The 17,386-nt window shown below is 31.9% G+C and overlaps 1 protein-coding gene across 1 annotated transcript; it reads right to left on the bottom strand.

Moving 5' to 3' along the window:
* Nucleotides 1–8,032: 8,032 nt before the first annotated feature.
* Nucleotides 8,033–16,700, bottom strand: LOC126709228 (cystinosin homolog). Its single transcript, XM_050409364.1, has 8 exons — nucleotides 16,453–16,700; nucleotides 16,174–16,306; nucleotides 13,895–13,984; nucleotides 13,646–13,770; nucleotides 12,348–12,390; nucleotides 9,428–9,545; nucleotides 9,291–9,340; nucleotides 8,033–8,369 (listed from the first exon to the last, which is right to left on the bottom strand). Exons 1-8 carry the CDS (start codon nucleotides 16,569–16,571, stop codon nucleotides 8,223–8,225), a joined length of 825 nt encoding a protein of 274 aa, XP_050265321.1. The 5' UTR covers nucleotides 16,572–16,700; the 3' UTR covers nucleotides 8,033–8,222.
* Nucleotides 16,701–17,386: the final 686 nt, after the last annotated feature.

The following is a 17,386-nucleotide window of genomic DNA, read 5'->3' as shown; positions in this document are numbered from 1 at the left end:
AAAAGTACCTTATGGCAACCCCTTCCCATCCCCCATCCCCTTCAAAATATTATAAGTTAGTTACCCTAAAAAACTTTGATGTCCTAAATTTAATGAAAAATTACAATTTATTCCATGTGATTTGGCCCAATCATTATTTAATCATATATATTTAATCCATGTGATTTTATGCATACGTATGCGTAATTCAATTATATTTTCATATTATAATCCACCCTCAAACAAATTTTTTTTTTACTCCACCTTGTATTACACCACGTTGGACAATAGCATGTAGATAATCATAAGTATCTTCCTCTTTTTGCTAAATAAGTGCCCGTTTGTTTGTACTTTCCCAACCCAAAAAGCACTTTTTGAATCCATAAAAAGAAAATATGTGTTTGGTGAAGTCTAAAACACAGTTTTTTAGAAAAAGTTACGTTTTGAAAATTTGAAGGAGAATGCCCATGCACAAAAGCAGCTAATCAGAGCATCTTCCAAAAACCCGTACGCGTTCATAAATCCTACCATTAGACTCTGTGTTCAGTTACCAAATTGCCCTTCACATTTGATTGAAAATCTAATTTTATCATTTGATAAATCAAAAGATAACACTCACGCCACTCTCATCTCTCTGCTCTACCCTCTGCCCTCTCTGAAGCTCACTCATGCCATTCTCTCATCTGAAATAAACTCCTTTAGAGATGAGTGAGCCTTACCTTTTTTCTATGGAGTTTTTCAGTAATCCTTGCCAAAAAATGATGGTAGAGGTGGTGCTATGAAGTGGGTACCATGGAAGGGGATGAGAGAGTGAAAGAGAGAAGTGTTTGTTGTATGGTAAAAAAAAAAAAAAAAAAAAACAAAAAAACAAACAAACAAACAAATGAGTGGTTGGCCAAGAGGGTGAGGATACTTGTGAGATGTGTGGTTGAGGGGAGTGGGGTAGGTGGGTCACATGTGTGGCTCCTTAAAATATCTTACACTCCTTTTTTTTTCTCATCTTGAATTGAGTTGGGGGAAAAAGGGAAGGAAAAAGAAAAAGAAAAGGGAAATGGGTTGGGTTGGGTGTGGGCAAGGTGCCAATAAATATATTAAAAGAATAGAATATATTTGAGTAATGCGAGTTTACAATATTGTAAAAATTTATTGTGAAAATGTTATAAACATAACACTTTTTGAAATAAAAAATGCTAAAGTCAAATACTTTTTTACAAAATCTTTTATTAAGAGAGTCATTTATTATTAACATCAAGTAATTATTATTATTATTAAGAAGTTGATACTAAGTATGAAATAAACTCCTTTATATATATATATATATATACACATTTTGTCATTTTTGGTAATTTACCCCTCAAACTACAACTTTTATAAGTGCTAGCCAAACACTCAACTTTTTCAAAAAGCACTTTTTAATAGTTTTTACCAAACACTTAGTTTTTTCAAAAATTCCAATTTCATACCACACTTTTTGAAAACCCCACTTTTTCAAAAAGCACTATTTCAAAAAGTTGAATCAAACTCACCCTAAATCATATCTAAACTCTTGTATCCATTATTGTTATGGAAAATTTGGTATCTACCTTATTAGTACAAGCAGGTGAATTATTGTGGGTTTTAGACTTTTAGTTAACTCTACTAATAAAGTCTCTTACTCTATCATCGTCAAATAAAAGATTTAGGGGTTCAATTACTGTAAACACTAAAAACCAATTAGTGTATCAACATAATGATAAACATCAATCATCATGAAGCGCATGTCATAAGTTTGAAATACTATCATATTAAAAAAAAAAAGTGCATTATTTGTGAATCTTACTTATATATTATATATATATTTTTTCTTTTAAACAATTACATATTAGAAACTAATAAATTACTTTGTGTCAAGAAATATTTTATCTAATTATAAGAGATGAAATTGTCCAACAATCATGGTTGCTGATGCACTCTTCAAAATTAATGAAAAAAGTTAGAAGAACCTAACAACGGGAAATGCCAGGTAAAATGAACCTAAACATAAAAGCTCAAAAATGGAAATTTAGTTTTTTTTTTTTTTTTTTTTTTTGGTTGGAAAAAAGAAGAAGGAAATAGTTGTTTGTATAGAAAGGTTAATTCTATTCAATTAGTAAGCCAACCAGTATGGTATCTTGAAATTTATTAATAGCAAGAAGAAATAATCAGAATCATGCTCCAGATAGCAGCAAAGCAAAAAATAAAAAATCCAATATTTGGGCTACGGTGTTCCAATATTTTCTTTGTTCTTCCATGTTTTACCAAGCATCAAATGGTGAGTCTGGAGTATTAGTAAAACCTTTTTTTTTTTGGGTGGCTTATGTAATAACTAATAAAAGTTTTTTTTTTTTGGAGAGAAAATAAATTAATAAAAAGCATTTGAAAAAGATCTAAAATTGGCTCTTTCAAGCTTTGACTTGCTTCATGGCAAGTAATGACTTTTTGTTTTGTCATTATTTTTCTTTTTAAATTTGGCCACCCTGGGATTCAGAAAAAGAAAAGGCCCAAAAAAAAAAAAGTTGCCCTGGGAATGAACACATGAGTAGGACCGTATATATATCTCTTTTTTTTTTTTTTTATTATACTTTCCCCATCTATGGTTTGTTTGAAAAATACTTTACTTATCTGTGACTTAAAAATTGACAATTTATCTACTTGATGTTAGTTCGGTTTGTCTCCCATTACCTACCTCTGTTTTCGTTTGTCTGAAAAAACATTTTGTCTATTTATGATTTAAAAATTGATACTTTATCCACCTGAAATTAGTTATGTTTATTTCTCGTTACCCACCTCTATTTTCATGTATCAACTTTTAGATCTTCTGTTTACTCTTGTTTTTAACAAAGGTGAGTAACAAGAGACAAACGAAACTAATCTCAAGTGAATAAAATGTCGATTTTTAAATTACAGATAAGCAAAATATTTTTTGAGCAAACCACGTGTGCTAAGTATAATTTCATTTATTTATTTTTTTGGCTAGGACGAGTATCATTAATTAAACCCGGTTGTCGAAACTCAAAACACCTAACAACTTTAATGCAATAGTTGCATGGAGCCCTTTCAGAGAAAAATAAAAATAAAAATCACCAGGCCTATGGGGCCCTTCAAACAAAAGATGGGCCTACAGTTTAGACACAATGACCCAAATTAGGGGAGGTTTGGGGCCAATAGCTAACTTATGAGGAGGTTCGTGGCCCAGAGGGACCCCACCTTCATTTCCAAGTGATACTGATACCTCTCTCACAGTTCCCGCTTCTTCAATCCCATGAGATGAAAGGGAATTGCGTGGACCAACAAATTCTATATCCTGGTGCAAAAGACCCGTTTGGTAGAAAAGTTTGAGTAATGCTGTTTGAGTGTTTTTGATATACGTATGGGTGAAAAAGTGTGTTGAAATGTGTGTAAAGTTGTTTAAAATGTGAAAATGTGTGTTAAAACTTGCTCACTAAATAGGGCCAAGTTGCAAGTGAATTTATTTTCAAAATTGAAAGCTCGATAGTGTAAAACACTAAAGCTTGTTTACATCCCAAAAATTAAGACTAAAGTTTAATTGGTTTTAATCTACTAAATTAAGTGCAGAGTAAGAGTAAATGAAATGCAATTAACCGAAACTACTCTTTAGTCTCTAGTGCATAGGCATACATAATTAACAAGTAAATGTAAAACACAAAGAGTAAGGAAAGAGAGATGCAAACACAAGATAACACCGCAATGTGTTATCGAAGAGGAAAACTGAAGTACTCGGTGTAAAAACCTCTCCGCGGCCCTCCAAGCTGAAATGATTCACTAGTGAATAAAGTTAAAGTATAAAGATATCAAAAAGACTCTCCAAGCCTAATCTATTCACTATACTTGAACTCTTTGAGTTTGAGCTCCCAAGGGACTTCACTAAGTCTTATTTTCACTAGTTATCTGAATCTTGCAGTTAGTTCCAAATTGTATCTGCCAAAGAATGGCTTCATCCAATGCTTCCCATATGCACCAAAACAACCCTCAACACGATTGGGTGAGATATGTATTTGGGTTAAGAATCTCTTAAGGGTTTGTAATTAGAGAGCTAGGAGTAGGGAAAAACTAAGAGAAATGTGTAGATGATTGTGGGTTTACAATCTCTATCTCTCAAATAGATTTCTAAGGTTTTCTCTTCGAAATTCTCTTTACAATTTCGTGGGTAATGTGAGTTTTTATAGTGTAGGTAAAGAAATGAGGAAAACACACTAAAATAGGCTAGCAGTGCATCTCGTGGGTCATCTTGCGAGATGAGTTGTGAGATGCCTTCTGACACTTGACTCTTTAGCTTTTAGCATGTGCTTCTCACGTGATCTTTTGCGGGTTATCCACTTGTGAGCCAATCACAAGCAAGTCGTGAGTTGCCCTATTCTTCATAGTTCTTCACCAATTTCACACACTCAACCCTTACATTGAATCCCACAAACATACAAGGAAATGATTGAAGAAATACAATTAAATTTGACACAAAATTAAAATCAACAAAACATATTGAAAATTACAATACAAAAATAAGCAATGCTAATTTTTTATTTTTTTTTAAATTCCTAATTTATTGAGGTAATAAGCTGTGATTAATGCAATTTAAATTTTACATGGTCTACCATTAACATGATAAAATACCACTCAACAATAGTAAAAATGAGTTGTGGATTGTTTTTGGGAACTACAGACTTCTTGGAAAATTAGAAAAAAAGAAGTTTGGAAGAAAGATATGTATGATTTGATAAGACACAAAAAGTCCTAATGCATGTAAGATTGTAAATAGATAAAGTCCTTAAAGTAGTATTTTATTGAAACTTGATTGAGTGATCATATGGCCTTCAAAGTTTTTTGAATGAAGACTTCAAATTTTTGTGAGTAAAATAAAGAAGATTGGATGTGCTAAAGTAAAATAGCATGTACCGACTTTAAAGGAGGAGCCGAAGACTTGGCCTACGCTCCTCTTATCACATTCCTGATTCCACCAAATCCTTGGCAAATTTTCAAAGGAGAAAATGATTGTGGAAGAAAGTAAAAGAATTTTATGCTTCAAGGACTTGGCTTCAGAAAAGAAAAAAAAAATTAGGCTTGATTTGTTTAGAGGGAGACCTTTCAATCCTAAAAATCTCATGAATACAACTTATTTTTGTTGAAAACTAAAAACTGAAAATACTGTAGTAAAATAATTTTTAAATATGTGAATAGTGCCGTGGGACCAATTTTTAATGAAAAAGTGGCTGAAAAGTGGAGTTTGTAACAGTGCATGGGTGTACTGTTCACGGGAGAAAAGTCAAAATCTGCGGCGGGGAAAAAAGAAGAAGAGAAAACATGCAAATAAGAAAACGTAGATGCGTAACGTGGATCCAAACCCCACCTAGATCTTAATAAAAACCATTAAACCAATTTTTTGGAATTGTGATTTGCAAACACATTAAGGTTGTTTTTCAACTTCTATGACGTTACAAAGCATTGTCACTTTCATATGAATTATAGGTACTCATGAGTCATGAATCATAAATTATGCCCTCGTATTTATATTTTATACACAATTCATCTTGTTTAATATTACCAAGCTGGCACTTAGATTTTGATTCATTCTCGTTTAAACCATGTTGTCTTAAAATATTATAAACTATGAAGCGAAAAAAGCAGCAAAGTGGAGCGTTATACAATTCAGATTGCTAAAAGCTAGAAGCCTAGGAAGATATTACTTGAAAGTGTTGGACACAATCACACTCATATGAACTTTATTTAGAGGTGAGGATGATTTATAAAAGCTAGAACTTAGCTAATTCAAACAGTTGGTTGAATTGAATTTAATTGTTATTTGTACTATGTGTTTTATTGTTGTCAATACAACCACAAGTTTGAGTTGTAATTGAATTCAAACTCTTGGTTGAATTGAACTTAGTTGTCCTTGGAAGAGATAGTACTATTTGTGTTTTATTGATATCAATACAATGTTTGAATTTTATTAGACAATGCATTGTAAGATGCTGGACCTAACATTTTATCCATTTATAAATTTTTTGTAAGACATTTATGGTTTGTCTCAGGGTCCTACATAACCAATCTTTCAACATACAAAGGATACCAGAGCCACTAACTTTTCAGTTTCAATATGAAAAGTGAGGGGCCCTAAATGAGGCTCCTTGAAGTGGACATGGGCCCATTGACAATGATAATAATGATGATTATCAGATTATGGTAGGCTTGGTAGCAAATACCGAAATAATCGGTTTCAGACACGGGCAAGATTTCTCCGAGGGACCCCTTTTTTTTAACTTTTTGGTGACTCGGATTTTCAAAATCTTTTATTTATTTATTACAAATGAGAGTATTTAGACTTTTTTAAATGTTTATATATATTACCCAGCTAGTAACGTACATAATCATGATATATTACATAAATAATATATAAATTTAAATTATTTTTAGTTACACAAAAAAATGGCTTATAAATATAAAATGATTCAAACTCCTTTTTCCTCTAATTTTTTCTATAGAGTTAGATATATGATTAGGTTTTTTTTTATTATTATTTTTTATTATTTTTTTTTTATGATTTATTTATATTGGACTCCTTATTTCTTACCCTAAATTAACTCACTTAGCACAAAAATTTAAAAACTTTGATTAGATGAGACACATGGCACAAAATTAAACTCTAATTAACTCACTTGGCACCTAAATTTAAAAGTTTAGATTAGATGGGACAGGTGGCGTAAAATTAAATTTTAATTGAATTCCAATTTGAAATCTAATTGGATTTTCTTTTAACTTTACCTTTATGTATATATATTTAAAGGACCCAGTTGTTAGGGGTAATGCTCTTATAAAGGAAGAGGCGACGTGCCCAGGAAAACACACAAAAGAAGAAGAAGAAAAAAGAAAGAAAGGAATTGGACGAATTGCCCATGTGCACTCCATTAAGCACCCCATTTTCTCTCCATTTTGGGAAGAAAACATCTGGATTTTCTTTCAACTTTACCTTTATATATATATATATATATATATTTAAAGGACCCAGTTGTTAGGGGTAATGCTCTTATAAAGGAAGAGGCAACGTGCCCAGGAAAACACACAAAAGAAGAAGAAGAAAAAAGAAAGAAAGGAATTGGATGAATTGCCCATTTGCAAGTGCACATGGGCATTTTTGTCCATTAAGTAGCCCCATTTTCTCTTCATTTTGGGGAGAAAACAATCGGATCCCACTATTTATTTTTCTTTCTCCTCGTCCAATCAAACATACTCCAAAAAAGTTTTCCTTCCCATTTTCCCTCCAAAGTTTTCCATCCACTCTATTTTATCTCCAAACAAACACACCCTAAAACTCAACTTTCTTCCTTCATTAGTTAGGATTTTAATTACACTTGGCCCTCTTGGGGTCTATTTAACATGTTGGTCAAGGATGGTGATTACATATAAGTGGCCCATTGTTATTGGGTTGGGCCTGACCCAGTGACATTGGCTGGGTTGGGGATAACCGAAGGGGTAACAGCCAATACTCAAAACGATCCCCGAATGTTGCTAGTTCCTTGGGGGAATCTGTTGCCAAGCGCCATTTGGCGTTATGTGCAAGTTTCAAGAGAATGCCCAGAATGGACCAATTTACTAAGGATTCTAGACGAAGGTGAGGACCACATAGAAAAAGATGAAAAGGTAATCATTTGAGTCCCCAATAAGGAGAGACTATAAAAGGGAAGGTAGGATAGAAGAGAGGGCATTGGTCGGCAAAAATCAGGGGTGAGAAACAGGAGTGAAGGTGAGAGGGAAAAATACCAGGGAAGGGGGAGTGATACAAACGAAAGGTTCAGGTGTTATATAGTTGGGCTGTCAAGGCAGCATTTAAGGTTTTCCATAGTAGGACTTCAGTCATACCCACTAACAAATAAATTGGGAGTCCAATCCCTTCCTAGCGAGAACCATTGGGTTTGGGTACCACAGTTACCATATTTCACTTATACAAGATCAGTTTGATATCTCAATTCCAGTCTCTAGTGACTATAATTTCTTTTTTTTTTATTTTTAATAAAAAAAAAAATCATTCAGTTGAACATTTATAGTTTCTATTATACAAAAGGTAAAAAGTACATGAAAATTACAGTGAAGCTTGACTAATTTTACAGTAACATTACAAGTTTCTGCTTATAATTGACGGCATTTCACATTCATGAGCTTCTCTGAAAAGAAACCATGAAGCTTAACAACTTATGCATTACAAGCTAACCTAAGCTTTATACAGTTTCTGACTGCTTATGATCAGAAGTGTTAACAAGCGGCTCTGTAGTTTCCTCAATGAGTTTAGGAGGAACTTGGGCTTTTTTGTTAGGATAGAGCACAAAGCGTTGACACATGAAAATAATGTCAAAGGATATAGATACCTGGCGTAACATATTCCATCACAAAGTTCAAAAAAAAAAAAAAAAAAATTCCAACACACCTTTAAAATACAAATCGAAAAGAAGGTAAAAAAAGAGAGAGTCTAATTTATGTATGGATTTTGCAAAATAAATCTTCCAATACAAATTAAAGGCTAATTTATGATTGGATTTCGATCTGTAATCCATATAGGTGTAGGCTACAATCAAGCAGAGTCACTATTTGTAGTACTAAAGTAACCATTGGTATCAATATTTTCCACTAATTAGGCAAGCTCAACAATTAATAATTAGTACCAGTTAATTTAAAGGAATCTTAAGGCAATTGATTTAAAAAAATAAATAAATATACACAAGGAGGATTTTCAAATAAAAGTTGCTAAAAACAAAGGGTTATTTTTGGGGGGATCAAAGGGTGAACAAAAGAAATTTAAAAAAAAAAAAATTTATTATGCTTTTTATTATCAGATCAAAACACCAATCGGGTTTTGGTGTAGGTGGAGATTGAACCTTAAATTTCTTATTCAACCATTAAAAATTTTACCAGTTAAGTTAACTGAAATTCACAACAAAAGAAATTATTGAAAATAAATTAATCCAACAATTAAAATGTCATCTAATCAATGAAAATTTATGGATAATGAGGTTTTGTGATCGGTCACACCAAGAGATTTATAAGATTGTTCAACTATTTTTCACTAAATTTCTTTCATTTGAGCTGGCAGTAACTCTTATATTAAAATGACAACTCAAATGAAAATCTAAGAACAAAATAAGAAAAACAGAACAAAGTCATTTATCACATAGTTTATGGCAAAAGCACGAGAAAATGTAAGTACCAGATTGATAAATATTAGTTAAAGAATGAGATGTAGATTCTATAGAATGTGAAAGTAAATCAGAGAAGTCAATAATATTCTGTACCAGAGATAGAAGCATCTTCCCCATGTTCCCATAAAAGTTTATCCAAAAACCTGGAAAAAAGCAACAAGTTTAGGAATATGGTATGCGTGAAGGACAAATTTAGAGTACAATATCTACTGTTGAAGGAGAAATTACACCTTGATCTATTGATTGCACAATCATCTGTGCATAATTTGCTACCCCTCCAGAAAAATCAAGTAAAATGTTGCCAATACTGAATCCAGCAGTGCTCTTTCGCTTGAAGTTCATAAATGCCTATATTTCATAACAATTTCATTGATAAAATACAAATCCAGCTATTATTATTACTGACTTGTAATCTCATGCATATACATAAATATACATAAAAGATATACACTAAGATGTATAGAATAATTCTTTCGTATATAATTTAAATATTATTGATAGTCATTCTTATATATATATTTTTTACTCTTTAAAAAGTCTTGTAAGAATATTATTAGGTAGAAAATGTAAATTGCCCATTTTAATTTTTTAATTTTTATGCACATTAATTCTAGACTCTTTGGTTTTTGTACATAATAACTCACTTGGATAGATATTTATGATGTAGTTCCACATTTGACTTCAAAATTAAGAAATAAAACTCTCTTTAAAAATAAATAATTTAGGACACATGACGCAAAATTGGATTTCAATTGTAAAATCTAATTAGATTTTTTCTCTAAGTTTTGCCTATTAATATATATATATATATATATAGATTATTATTATTATTATTATTATTATTATTATGGTTTTGAGCTATTAATTAAGTATAAAGGTCATGGTACCATCACAAAATGCAAAGCAATTAAAGGATTTATTTATTTATCATTATTCATATATTAGGTAAAGAGTTAAGACAATTAAAAAACCTAGAATCCATGACAATTTTCGCTCTATTACGATTAAGTAGAAGCAAACTATTTTGGAGCACAGAGCCATGTCAGTAAGCTATCTTAGTTCAGCTTATTTATTTGCATTTGTTTATTACATGATAATAGAAGCATAATTCAACAAATGAGCCCCATTCCAATTAATTGGTGATGCCTATGAATATGCCAAGTGAAATACACCAAGAAAAGTCAAATCTAAAAAGGCTTGGCCCTAATTTTTACAAATATTGTAAACTTCAGGCTATGATGCTGAGTGGAATAAAATGAAAAAAAAAAAAAATCCAATTTAAGAGGGTTTTCAAGTACCCTATTTTTATTAAATCCATAAAGCTATTGATTTGTAATGACCTATCCTACATCAATTATAGCTAACTAGTCGCAAATCTCGTGGAAAAATGAAATATAACAATTTTATAAGAATATAATGTAAAATTTTTAAGTTAAATAGTGTATGTGTTATTTAAAAGTATTTTATGTTTTAATAATTTTTATGTAATGGAACATATAATGTATTTTAAAAAACTATATTATATAATGAAACACACACACATATATAATAAAAAGATTTAAACTACATAATTATAATTTTTTTTATATAAATGGAGAAGATGTTATAATTAAAAGGACTTTTCAAAAATATGCTATGATTTGCACCCCACCCAAAAATAGTTTTTAAAAAAATATATGCCCTCATTTCATGAAACACATATAACATGTTACATTAAGTATAAATTATTATATAAATTTAGAATTGTAGCATTTTTTTTTTCTTTTCAAATATAAGTATAATGCATATATTATTGAAACTTGAATGTTAAAATAATCTTGTGAATATTTATCATTTTTTTTAAATTTTTTTTAGGGCTCATATCTCTAATTTTTAAGAGATTAAATTCCATAAGGATGTGGTGTAAAACCTATGTTTTACTCCTCAAATCCTAATATGCTACATCATCTTATCATATATTTAAGAATAAGTACAACCACACCTAATAAGTTTTAATACCCATATATAAATCCAACCAAATTGGGTGTTTATTGAGATATTTTTAGGTGTGGTAGGATATATTTGATTTTAAGTAAAATATTAATATGACAATTTCTTATTGGATGATGTAAAATATGAGTTTTACACTCTATCCTTACCAAATTCGGACTTAATTTTTAATGTCTATTTTGTTTGTATTTTTAACTCAAAACTAAAAATTTTAGCCCAAATAAAATAAAGAGATGTGCTACGTCCATAACATTTTTACAACAAATCATAGGTGGTTAGTTGTTATTAGTTCAAATTTGAACCTAATACTAAGATTACTTTTTTACCCCAACAATAACGACTAGTAACAATCTACTACTTATGATTTTTTATAAAAAATATTGTAAAAATGTTGTGGATATATCATTTCTCTAAAATAATATATCATACTTTCTGTTTTCAACCAAAAAATTAAGAAAAAAAAAAGGGGAATTTTTTGGAGCCCAAAATTGAAAAGGCAACCCAAAAAGTATCAATTTAAGGCTCAATTAGTCCAAAATGGACCGAATTAGACGGAATGGACCAAAGTGCACCAAAATTCACCACATGGACCGAAGTGAACTGTACAGGACTAAATAGACCAAAATAGACTAAAGTGGACTGAATTGGACCAAAGTAAACTGAATGGACCAAAATAGACTAAAATTCTACTCTGACATGGCTTAACAAGTATGTAGCAATAATAAATACTACATGTCAGCTTTTCGATATCATATAAATGATACCTCAATTGAATTACTTCAAACACTAAAATATTTAAAATTCAAAATTTTTTGAAACCAAGGATATTCAAAAAAGGATTAATGGCAGTGCTGCAAAGTCCAATCTAATAGAACCTCTCACAAATCACACTAGACCCCCTTGCCTTCTGTGTGTTTGTGTGTGCACCCCCAAGAAAATTTAAGTAATTTTCTTTTGATGCGGGGTAGGGGGATATAAACAGTTGGAAACACCAGGAAATGTTAGATGACCAAATTAAAGGTTGTTGGCAAGAAATTTGAGTGAAGTTCCAATATTATGGCTATAATCAGATTGCATCCATCAGCATAGACAGTAGATTAAGTTCTTTCAACATCTCCTCAAATAATGAACATAATAACTTAAAGCGGTCACCAATCTGACCTGGGGAATATACTTGACGACTGTCATAAAAACTTGAATTGAGCTGCAATATAGAATTCACGGAAAGTTTCAACAGTAAATTTAACCACAAGTCTATAAATCAGGAAACGATATGATAGTAGTCAAAGCTGCACTTCTGTAATGAAGTGAGTAGAGAAAATTTAAGCAAGTCTCAGCTCAACAGGCATGTGGGAGAAGAAACTTGCTCAATATTCTGAACCACTACATATAGCAATATAAATTACAATGAAGTTCCCTAAAATTACAGAAGCTCCTATCTGTAATCACTCCCCTTATCTCCTCTTCTTCTTTTTTTGGGCGCGGGAGGGAAGGTTACAAATACGGAGGAAGAAAGGCAACTATTCATTTTTTTGGATAAGTACACAGAAGAAATTCCCCCATTAAAATTTAAAGTAAGCAATGAATGCAATCAGGGTACAGAGATTTCATTTATCTGCTCCCATATAAGTCCAAAATAAGAAACTTTGCTACCAGTGCTATTTTAAGGATTGGAAATTTTCTCTCAAATTCTCAAATGCATTGTCTGGGAGTCACAAATTTCAATCTAAGCACCTTCACATATCACTGAGATTTCCCTCTAATCAGGTGACAAGAAGGCCAAGTTCCCTATTTTCATCTGCAGTGTCATGACAAATTCCACTAATTCAGGAATTGTCATTGTTTAAGTTTACCCAATCCTCACCAGCTTAGCTGGCCTGCCAAGAAGGCCTTCATGCTAGTGCATTGAGAAAAAGTTAAATTGTAAGGAGGGAAGTGTAGATTTTCTTTAATTTTCCAACACATAACCTTTAGCAATTTCCAACTGGAAAGAATATAGATTAAATATGGTCATTATCCAAGAGAAGTGTCAGGAACTTAATATGGAGTAACCACAAGTAATTGTACCCAGGCTCAACTTATTGATGTATCTTATAGTGTTAGTAATAAGTCCACCTTTCCAAATCAGATCTTAGAAAGCACAATGGTGGTAAAATTCAATGCAGAACTATCCTTAATGCAGGCAAAGTGATATTTGAGAATCCATGGTATCAAGTTGAAGTTAACAAATAAACACAAAACTAAGATTGGCACAACAACAACGACAACAATCAAGCCTTAGTTCCTTCCGAAATTTAGGGTTGGCTATGGATCCTTAATAGATTTATCAAGGTCGGTCACATATATAAACTATTGCAAAAGAGGGGTGAAAAAAAATCAGTTAAGTTGTCAGCCATTGTTGCCATTCACAAAAGGTTGAAATTCAAGGTACAAACAAAGCCATAAAGAGAACATCTTACTTGAAAATGGAGATTAGCCAAAGCCAAGAATGTCTTGGTAAAGCTATGAAAAAACAAACAGCTGCGAATAACCACACAGCAATGACAATTGCAATAGCTATCCTGGAAACCTTTTGACTTCCACGCTGTAGAAAACCAGCAAGAAATGTCAAAGTCAGTACTCCACTCCCAAACAAGATTACTAAGATAAAGTTCCACGTATAATATGAAAGAAGATATGAACTCAGCGAGGAATGGTAAACCACTTACATCATAGATTAAAATTTGGAACAAGACAATTAATGTTATAAGAACAGCGTGGGTAGAGAAAGCAACATCATTTGCAGCAACAGGTATCATCTGCAATAATTAGAATAACATCAAAGTAAAGAAAGGGTAAATTAATTAATTAAAATAAAATCAAAAACCAACTCAAGCTCTCATCTTTTAGCACGCACAACTTAAGTTCCATTCAGACTCTTAAGACTGCTAGTTAAAATGTTGTTTTGTATACTCCAATTTTCAGTGTTAAGGATATCAACACTCAATCCTAATCTAGGCACAAGTCTATTATATAACTCCAATGCAAGTTCATTGAATCTAATGCTACTTGGAGTACAATAAAAATAATCAGTCTTGGAGTGCAAGCAATGTAATCCTAGTAGTTCAAGTATTGTTAGTCTAGGATTTATCCTACTAAAAATATCTATAAATGAGTTCATTATAATGCACAGAGTTTAATAGTACAGATGTAGCTATCAAGGGTTTTCTGCTATGAATGTAGACCTCTAAAGTCGAACCACATTATTTTCATATGTTCTATCTCTTCCTCTCTTCATTTCTTTATTTTGTTCTTCATATTTTCTCATACACTTTTCATGGTTTCAAAGCTATGTATCACCTTTTTTTTTAACATAGTATTAGAAATGTTCTTCTCTAATATGGTATTAGAGTCATAGCCAGACTCTTGTGACATTTAATTATTAGATCCAGCCTCTTGTGACCTCCATTATTAGATCCAGCCTCTTTTCTGACTTCCACTAATCCAATAGTCAAGTTTAGGATCCTTCTCTCAGCACCACTACTGGACATTCTTACAAGGCAATCTTGTTGATTCCAATTACATTCAATGGGCACGTGCATCTTTCTTCTGCACTTGGTTTCAGCTTTCCATCTAATCAAGCATCTTCAACCATCTAGGCCAAGTATCATGGACAACATTGATTTATAGCTTCCTTTATCTGCTTTCTTTCTAGTCATACGTCTTTAGACAGTGTTCCTCGAATCACATTTCTAATTAGTAGCCTTTGTTGGCTTTCTTTTTGGTCACATGTCTTTATCATCTTTTGACATATCATTTCATAGTCAAGCCTCTGATCAATAGCCTCCACAGGTATGACATGTATTGTGCTCAGCATTCAAGCTTCAATCATTGTGCACATCTAGTCTTCATTCTAGCTTGTCATCTGCACTTTATTTTGTCCATCCTAGTACACTTGAAAATCCAACTCGGTCATGATTTCCTATAGGGTCTTACTTTTTCTCTAAACTTCAAACTCAAGTTGTCTTCAAGCTTCCACCTTGAATTTAAGGGGGATGTTAAGGGAATCAAGGCTTAATCTTTGTCAAGGCGCAAGTCTCTTATATGACTGTATCTAATGCTACTTGGTGTAATACACAGAATGTGGCTTCTAAGGTCGAACCATGTGATTCTCTCTTAGTCTTTTTTCTCCTTTTGCCTTTATATTATCTTTCATATTTTCTCGTACATTTTGTCATGATGTCAAAGTATATCTTGTCATTTCTTTCATAGTTCAAAGTTATACATTATCTTTTCTAATATGGTATCGAGTCGCCTCATCTTCTCTAGTATTTAGAACCAAACCAGAACAAACTACATAGACAATTGACAAAAAATAAAGTCCCCATGATCCCTCCTAATTTCAAGTAAATATCTTCGCGTAGAATAAAAAATAAAAAAATTTAAGATAAAATCCAAGAAAGCCAAGAGAAGATTTATTTAGGAAAAAACTAGTAAAGAAAGCCTAATCTAGGCCAGTATCTCCTGCGCTAGCAGCTAGACTAGTCAACAATTGAACATATATGCAGATATGTTTCACCAGCTGCAGCAACTCAGTAAATAAACACAACATAAAATCTTTAGTTGAAATGGCTTTTCACTCCAAAAATGAGATTTTGATTTCAACTAGAATCTACTATGAGAATCAATTCCAAATATTCAGAACTTCAAATTCACTGTGTCATTGTCACCCACTATCCCAAAAACATCACTGTCAGCATCAAAGGTAAAATTATATGAATGCTAAATATTACAGCTTGTCACACCTGGCCTTGGAAGAAAACACGATTTCAGTTATAATTGTAAATTTTTTAGCCGTGTCCATTCACACGTGTATGACTATCATTACTCTTATATGAATACATGTATGTATATGGGAAAAAAATCGTAAAAGAAAAGGTTTCATTTTTTGTTGAAATTAAAACTTGGACTCACTGATTATTTTTTAGTACGAGAAGAAAGCACAAACCTCATCATAGCCGTATTTTTCATAGTACTGCTTCTGAATGGTGGAGCTAAAGTAGAGGGAAGCGTTGTATATCAGATACGAGGTGTGCTTCGTCAAATTCAGAACCACGAAATCAAAGCTCAACCCGACCACACTATATGAGAATGAGAGTTCAAACATCAACACAAAACTCAACCATAAAAGGCATAAAAAACCATGTTTATTATGTTATGTGTATCTAGAACTAGGAGTCTGGAAATGAAGTATACATTGACTTTGTACAAGTATTGGATTTACTACCTTTTCCTACGGAAATTCAAGATGAATTGTGGGTAGAAACCAAAGGTCCATGATACGAAAGCAATCCAACCCACAACCTGGTACGTGATTTCCAGAGGAATTGAATTCCAGGAAGCCATAAAAAACAGTTTCCCACTTCTGAGTTCTGATTCTAGACAACCTGGTACGTCTTCGTACTTCTGAGTTTTGAACACGTCCAATAGTATATGTCTAGATTCATTCTTTGTTTTTTTTGCTGAATTATAGTATATGTGATTCAGAAGCAAAGTGTAAATCTCCTACATGTGAGGCACCAATCGTACTCGAATTATTCGCCTGTGCGGGACCCTTTTTTGTTTTTGCTTTGAATTATTTATACACTGCCAAACATATAGTAGTTTTGACTACGATCAATAATTAAGGCCATTGATTAGTTGGTAGAGAGAAGGAGACGTGTAACGAATTTAGGACATTGTGCTATCAGATGCAATACCCTACACCTAATACAATTGCTATGAGTGATTGAGATTTAACTCAACCATTGAATAAATAAATAAAAAAATAAAAAAAATAAGATTAGTAAAAATATATTGTGAGAGGGAGGGGGTTAATTGCATAGTGCAATTGCATCTCAATCCATGCTATTATTATCATGTTAAATTACTAATTGTCTTAAACTTTTAAGCTATTAGAATATGGTAATTTAATCATTTAATCACATATTTTAACACTTTTTTGGCTTTATTTTTTTTTTCTCTAATTATTAAATGATGAATATATATATATATATATATATATCATATATGTTATTTCAACTCTCTTCGCGTTAGTGGGTGGTTAGAGAGTACATATATTTCATTTGAGGTGTCGTACTCATGTTGTACCCACTGCATTATATTATAATTTTTTTTTAAATTGCTCATACCATTATATCGTATCTGAACCCATATCCATG

The sequence above is a fragment of the Quercus robur genome, chromosome 12 (assembly GCF_932294415.1).
Source record: "Quercus robur chromosome 12, dhQueRobu3.1, whole genome shotgun sequence".
NCBI lineage: Eukaryota > Viridiplantae > Streptophyta > Magnoliopsida > Fagales > Fagaceae > Quercus > Quercus robur.
The sequence above is the reverse complement of the archived record's forward strand: the minus strand, read 5'-3'. Positions and strand labels throughout refer to the sequence as shown.